General features: G+C 37.5%; 3 protein-coding genes across 3 annotated transcripts in view; 2 read left to right on the top strand and 1 right to left on the bottom strand.

Annotated features, from left to right (window-relative positions):
* CBG27753 overlaps positions 1–1377 on the top strand; it is a gene marked incomplete at both ends in the record, with an annotated part of 1666 nt that extends 289 nt beyond the window's left edge. Inside the window, one exon of the mRNA XM_045239787.1 lies at positions 1294–1377. Coding sequence (XP_045099592.1) covers positions 1294–1377 — 84 coding nt within the window. The remainder of the gene's footprint in view (positions 1–1293) is intronic.
* Positions 1378–2853: 1476 nt separating this feature from the next.
* CBG14812 lies at positions 2854–2949 on the top strand (the record flags this gene model as incomplete). The annotated part of the gene is made up of 1 exon (XM_002644750.2): positions 2854–2949. One exon carries the CDS (start codon positions 2854–2856, stop codon positions 2947–2949), a length of 96 nt encoding a protein of 31 aa, XP_002644796.2.
* Positions 2950–4768: 1819 nt separating this feature from the next.
* Positions 4769–6482, bottom strand: Cbr-inx-3.2 (the record flags this gene model as incomplete). Its single annotated transcript, XM_002644749.1, has 3 exons — positions 4769–4909; positions 4964–5951; positions 6343–6482. 3 exons carry the CDS (start codon positions 6480–6482, stop codon positions 4769–4771), a joined length of 1269 nt encoding a protein of 422 aa, XP_002644795.1.
* Positions 6483–6516: the final 34 nt, after the last annotated feature.

The following is a 6516-nucleotide window of genomic DNA, read 5'->3' as shown; positions in this document are numbered from 1 at the left end:
CAAGTCAATTGAGAAATTTTGAACAAATATGAATGTTCGAAAAAATTCTCCTCACCACTTCTCGCCACTGTAAATTGCTGGGAAATTTATTACATGTAGGATCGAAATATTTCTGGAGTTTGAAAAAGTGAGTGGGCGATGATTCCGAAACATTTCTTTCTCTTTTTTATGTTTCAATCGGAAATTTATGATACAGTTTTATTTTAGAAGTTCTTCTCAGCAAGAAAAGACATCGTATGGGTTTTGGGGATACGGTACTCATTGATTATGAGCGCTCATTTTCAAGAGCTTGTGAGGCAGATAATACAGGAGAGAGAAAGACATCAAATAAAACCAATTCAAAGTATGAATGGCGAATGATTAACTGTGTGAGCTGATCAAAAAGAAACAGGCCATAATTATTGGGAAAGTGATCAGTTGTGGGAACTGTGGAAATGTTTCGTGGGAGTTTCAAAGTAGATTGAGCACTGCGAAAATTCTCGAGTTCAATGTATGAACTCTTATTTACAACTTTGATAAATTCCAAAAATTTTGATATTACCGATAGAGAACTCCTCCGAAATACCGTATGCCTAATAAAAACCTACCAAATTCTTTAACTTTCAGCTCAATTGTCTCGGTTTTTATGAGAGATATCAAAAATATATCAAACTGTAAAATATTTGTGATATTATGATAATTAATTATCAGTTGCAAATTATTGATATGTTTAAAAGGAATTGAGATAATTGATCTAAAAGTGCACTTATGGTATTTTGTTATCACAGAACTTTTAATCTAGTATTTCTGAATGGATCTGATGTTGTTCCAGATTATTATAATCACTTATTTTCAAACTCTTAGCAAAAGGCAACTTAATAAAAGCCGATCACTGTGGCACGCCCCTTTTTATTTACATAAACCAAATTAAATCCTCACAAAAAGGAACTCAGAAAGAAAAGCTATCGTAGTTTTTTTTTATTTTATTTTCTCTCATAAATGAGGTCTGAAAAGAAAGAAGGTCATAAATCTTGGAAAGCGCTACTAAAAGGATACCCAAAAATCTTATTTCATTTCTTCACGCTATCTTTCCGAGATGGATGAATGGCTACCGTAGTCTCATCTCATTTCCTTTTTTGAAAAGGAGCTTGCGTACTCGAACATTAATCTGTTAGGTGTTTCTATATCCTTTTCAGATGATTGATATTGGAAGAAAATTGTAATTGGAAAATTCCTCATTTCAGGTTTTACCAAAAAATCTGCTCTTATTATAATAAAATTATTGTTTCAATCCAAATCATCTGTTTTTTTCAGACACTCTTCTTGGGCACCCGACTCGTCTCGGTTACGAAATGTCGGTTTGAATGCACAAGCTGCAATCATAGGAAAATCATGTGAGTTTTAAATCAATAGCTTATTTCACTTTTTTCATTCTGAATTTTTTTCAGATAATCCTTTCAAAAAAAAAGATTCAAATTGCTGCATCTAACAACTCGTCGTCAACAGTCATCAGTCATCAGTGACACAGTCATCAGAACATTGTCAAGAAATCAGAATTCAATCAAGCTTCATCTACTCGCTCTTTCTCTTCACCTCTTCTACTCGTCAGCTGGCGCTGCGCGCTATCACGGACCAAAAAGATCTTCCTGGTGAAGAATTAGCAATTTCATACGGGCAGTACAGTGCCAACTGTACATTAATCTATTTATTTGGCCTTAGTTAACCGGTTAGTAAAAAATTTTGAAAAACTCCAAAAATATTTCTCACCCCTACCTTTGCTGCCTAGCTCTCTACCTTAGCTCTGTGGACCTTCCTTCCAAGGAACTGTACAAAGTACCTCACAGTAGTCGGTTCTTCTCAGAATTGAGCTACTACTTTTTTTTGTATTACCTCGCCTTTTGCCGTCACCTCTTTTGTAACTACCCTCACTCCTATACTCATTTTTTCCCACACCTCACGTATTTTTTGTATATTATTTAGCGCCTCATTCACTTATTTTTCATTCCATAGATATTTTGCACCCCTCATATACTCCCCCTCTCACCTCCCAACCACGCTGGTCGTGTATTACCTCATATTTTATTTTTCTCACACCCTCATTTTATTTGGTATTGGAAAAACCAAACCGCCTCTGGCTGCTCCAGATCTTTTTAGTACAGGTTCCTATTCTAATCTCCCTTCAATATAGTCGGGTTTAGCCCAAAACATGGAAGTTTTTCGTGTCTTGAGAGCTTGAGGAAGTACCGATTATTGAGATCTAAGTTCTTCTAGACATCATGACTTCCATTGTTTAGGTAGGCTTTGTTTCCAAACTGGCATTAGAAACTCCGGATTGCAAATCATCACAGATGAGGTCCAATTCGAGTTCTGCTCCTTACTGGTAAACATAGCATTTGGTACATCATAGTGATGGCTACATCATAATGATGCTAAACAATATTTGTTTCATTTTATTACTCCCATTTTTAGTAGAAACAGTTATTTCTCACCAACTGTTACATTCCAAGTAGAAGACTTTGTGAGAGGTCTTGTATTTGAGTCTTCTTTGAAAATTGTATTCCTTGATTGATGTTCTTTTATTGTATGTTCTGATTCTGATGACACCTGATGACGTTTTTGTTGAATAAAGTGATTTGAATCAAACATCGATTGACGAACACAATAAGACATCATTGACTATTTGAGCCATTGTATAGAGAAGGAAAGGTGCGCAACTAGTATTACAACTGGAAAATTCAATATTTGCAGCAGTAAACAGTCTTAAGCGCAAACAGACGAAACGTTCAGTACAAAACTTACACACTAACAACACATTTTTGTCAGTTTTCCATTTTGTCACTTGACATGTTTAAATTGTTGCCTACTATTTTCTTGATGGTGCTACTGGCGATTTATGTTGGAAGTCAGATGACTTGCAATCCAGTGTGTACTCCACCAGCTTTCTGTGATACTAATACAGGTAAGTATTGATTACGGGTGTCTGACAACAGAAAAAAAACTCAGTTTGACTTACTAAGTAAAAAATGGTCTAATTTTTTTACTTAAAAATTATCCCAACATTTTTCATACCTTTGAAAATTTCAAATTTTGCATAGTTAACATGAAAAGAGACAATTTCTTAAAATTAACACCGTTTTCAGCCAGTTCTTATATCTTGTCGAATGCACATAAACAAAAACAGTTTTCTAGAAAACGAATTATCGGAAAATAGCTAATTTCGGTATACAGCAATAGTTTTTCCCGGTAAACTGTTTTCTTGTATTAGATATTAGAAAAAAATTGTTCACATATGAATTTTTTGGCAAATAGGTTTCAAACTTTTTCTAATGCTTTAGCTAATTGCCATCAGTCGTATAATCAGTCACTCTAATAGAATGAGTCCCATAACATCACATTTTTATTTCGGATCTTGTGAAAGATACGAAAAAATTATCGACTGACAAAAATTGGTGATTTTTTGTGAACATGTTTTTAGTTGAACACATTTTGATATTTTGCCTAGAAAATGAATTATATAGACTTAATTGACAGTTTGAAAAGCAGTGTTGTTGATTTCAAAAGATACTTTTTTTCTCCGAGAAACTCAAAATCGATAAATTTTTCATTATGGCAAGTTACCGTATTTCCTACAATAAAAGCCTATGGGCTTCTTTTTCAGGGTGAGCTTTTCTTAAAGGTGGGCTTAAATTGAAGAGTGGGCTTCTCTTATTCGATGACTTATTTTCAAAAAATTTAATTTAAAATGCAGAAATTTTAGAATTTGAAAGTTAAGACTACAGAAATTCATTGTTTTGGAAAATTCTAAATTTTTATTTTTCGATTCTAAGTTTCAAAAATTTATGCAATTGTGTATTTATGATCGGTCAGATATCATTAGAAAAAGTAACAGAATCTCATTGAAACATATCACTCAAAAAACGGACCGCGAAACTGTGGTATTTTCTCTCTCATAAGTCTTGAAAAATACAGTCTTGAAAAAAGTTGCTTCGTTGGATTTTCAAATAAATGTTGACGAATACTAAAACTAAACTTTGATTTTATTCAGTATAATCTGAAGTTTTTGAAAAGTTTGGTAAATTCTGGACTTCTTCTATAGGACTCCGAAGATCTTTCACAGAAAAAATTTGGTTTAACAATTTGAAAGCTGCGATGTTTATCTTTTACAGAGATTTATTGAATTTTAGGAATCTGTCGTAACTTCCGCCAAGCTTTTAATGGGCCTGTTCTCATCCAATGCGCCAACTGTCCAGCTGGAACGCAATGCGATTCCAACACTGGAATCTGCAGAACCTTCCGTCAGCCTTGAGTTTTTCATTCTAAATAATTGTATTCCTTTCATTTCGAAATATCCTATTTTCTAGAAAATATCTGCTCTTTTTCAATAAATCATTGTTCTGCTCTCAAAAAGTTTTATTGTTACATACGTAGACTCGTAATGTTTGATAACAAGATTTGAAAATGTCGAGGGGTGAATAGCTAAGATATCGATGATAGAAATAAATTTGTTAATGAACTATAAAACAGTTTTGAGGGTTCGGATGAAAGTGTTGGTCAAATATGACATGAAAAAGTCGAGACAGGTTCTATAATAGATCTGTTGAATGACAAGGTAGTTTACTGAGTGGATTACAAGATTGTCGTTGGTTGCCAACGTGAACAAACAGTTAGGAAAGATTTTGACACAATAGGGGTCAGAGAGGTGTGTGAAAAACAAAAAGTGAGATTCGAAGGTAGTGTTTTGAGAATTGGATTTGTTGTTGAAAGGGATTAGGGGGTGGGGTTAAACGATTCACGAGTGTTTGATTGGATAGTCTGGAACCATCAGTCCCATCTTCTCTGGGGTGTAGAGATGCTCATGGGGACCCTCCTCGATACCTGGCGATGTTGATTTGGTGGAGTGACCGTGGTGGACAGGGCGGGCATACGGATCCTGAAAGCTTGGTTGGTGTTCGAAACGGTTATAGGTTAGACAAAAGAAACTCACGTTTTGGAGGTAGTTGGCAAACAAGCTCTGGCAGATTTCCTTAGTCACCATTGCTCCGGCATGATCATCAATGAAGCGCATCAGAAGGACACCGTCTTGTTTGAGTCCGTGGTTGGCGAACTTTCCGATTGGAATGCGAGACGACTCATCCTTGAAGTTGTGGAGTGGCCCGCTGAGCAGGGATCTGATGTAGTTGTGGCGAGAGCTGTCGATGCTTAGTCTCCAGATTGTGCAGATGGTGTTGATCAAGGTGGTGATCAGAACGAAGACGAACCAGAACCAAATGAACAAGTAAATCTTTTCGTTGAACATATTGATCATGAGTACGCATTGGACAGTGTAGCGGTGAACGTTGGCAAGCTTTCGTACCGAGAAATCGCAAAGTGTGACACGTGGGAACACTCCAGAATCCTGCCATTCACGTCCAGCATACAAGTCGGCAAAAGTGTGGAATCCCCAGAGGAAGGTCTCGTTTCCAAGGAACTTGTTAAGGATGATGAATTGGATGAGGACGTTGCCAAGGTACATAAGCTTGATGCAGATGTAGAGCAATGAAGTCATCGAGCCGAGTCCTTTTCCGAAGCGGTAGCAATAGAAACGACCGTATTCGTTTTTGGAACGAGTCTCCAGAATGTCTTCAATGAATCCGACCAATTTGTTGATTCCCTTCTTTCGAGTCTCAGAGTCACTGGAACGAAGAGCTTCGGCCTCGCTGATCACAGATGGGAAATCCAATCCGCATTGCTTGTAGAGAGACGACCAGATCCACGATGGTAGGTAGAACATGAACGCTTGGATGGCAAGAACGATCGGTACCCACTGGTAGTAACCGATTTCGGCTTTTTGTCGGTCCTCAACGTCGCCGGGAATCTCGGAGCGTTCCGGAATGAAGAATGTATTCTGGATGAAGCAGTAGTCTTCTGCGTATTGCTCCCAACCGCCCTTAAATTCCATTGGCATCCAACATTGAATGGCTGATCCTACGTATCTGTAAAGAGAATATTGTTTATTATTGTTACTCCAACGTCTGTTCCAAGGGGGGCATTAGCTCATCTGACGAAAGCCCATATGACAGAAACCCCCTGTCTTTCCGATCTATCAATGACACCACGTTCACACGTACATGCGCGTTTCCAAAATAATTTATTCATACAGTGATCCTAGCACACTTCCTTCCTACCACCGCGATATCGAAATCAAAGATGTGCAAACACAAACACCCCGCTTAGTCTATCCTAGAGCACTTGGTTCTCGGCGCAATTGAACCGTAAAAGAGCTTGCTCTTTCTGTCCAAACGGAAATTAGTTTTTGGCAAAGGAAACCCCCGCAAGGTACGGTATCTGTAGATATGTTCCCCGAAGTTTGGGGCTCAAACTTACTGTTTGCAGGAGACCATGATGGAGAAAAAGGCGAGGAGAGTGGCGGTGGTGACATAACTGAGACGATCCACGGCATCGTCGAAAGTCTTGGCTTTGAATGTATTGGAGAGCCACCGGTCGATGAACGGGACACCCAACATTGCTTCTGAAAATCGAATATGAATTGTGAAATGA

Source organism: Caenorhabditis briggsae, assembly GCF_000004555.2.
Source record: "Caenorhabditis briggsae complete genome, chrX, whole genome shotgun sequence".
In the NCBI taxonomy this organism is placed as follows: Eukaryota; Metazoa; Nematoda; class Chromadorea; order Rhabditida; family Rhabditidae; genus Caenorhabditis; species Caenorhabditis briggsae.
This window is presented reverse-complemented; position numbering and strand designations above follow the sequence as displayed.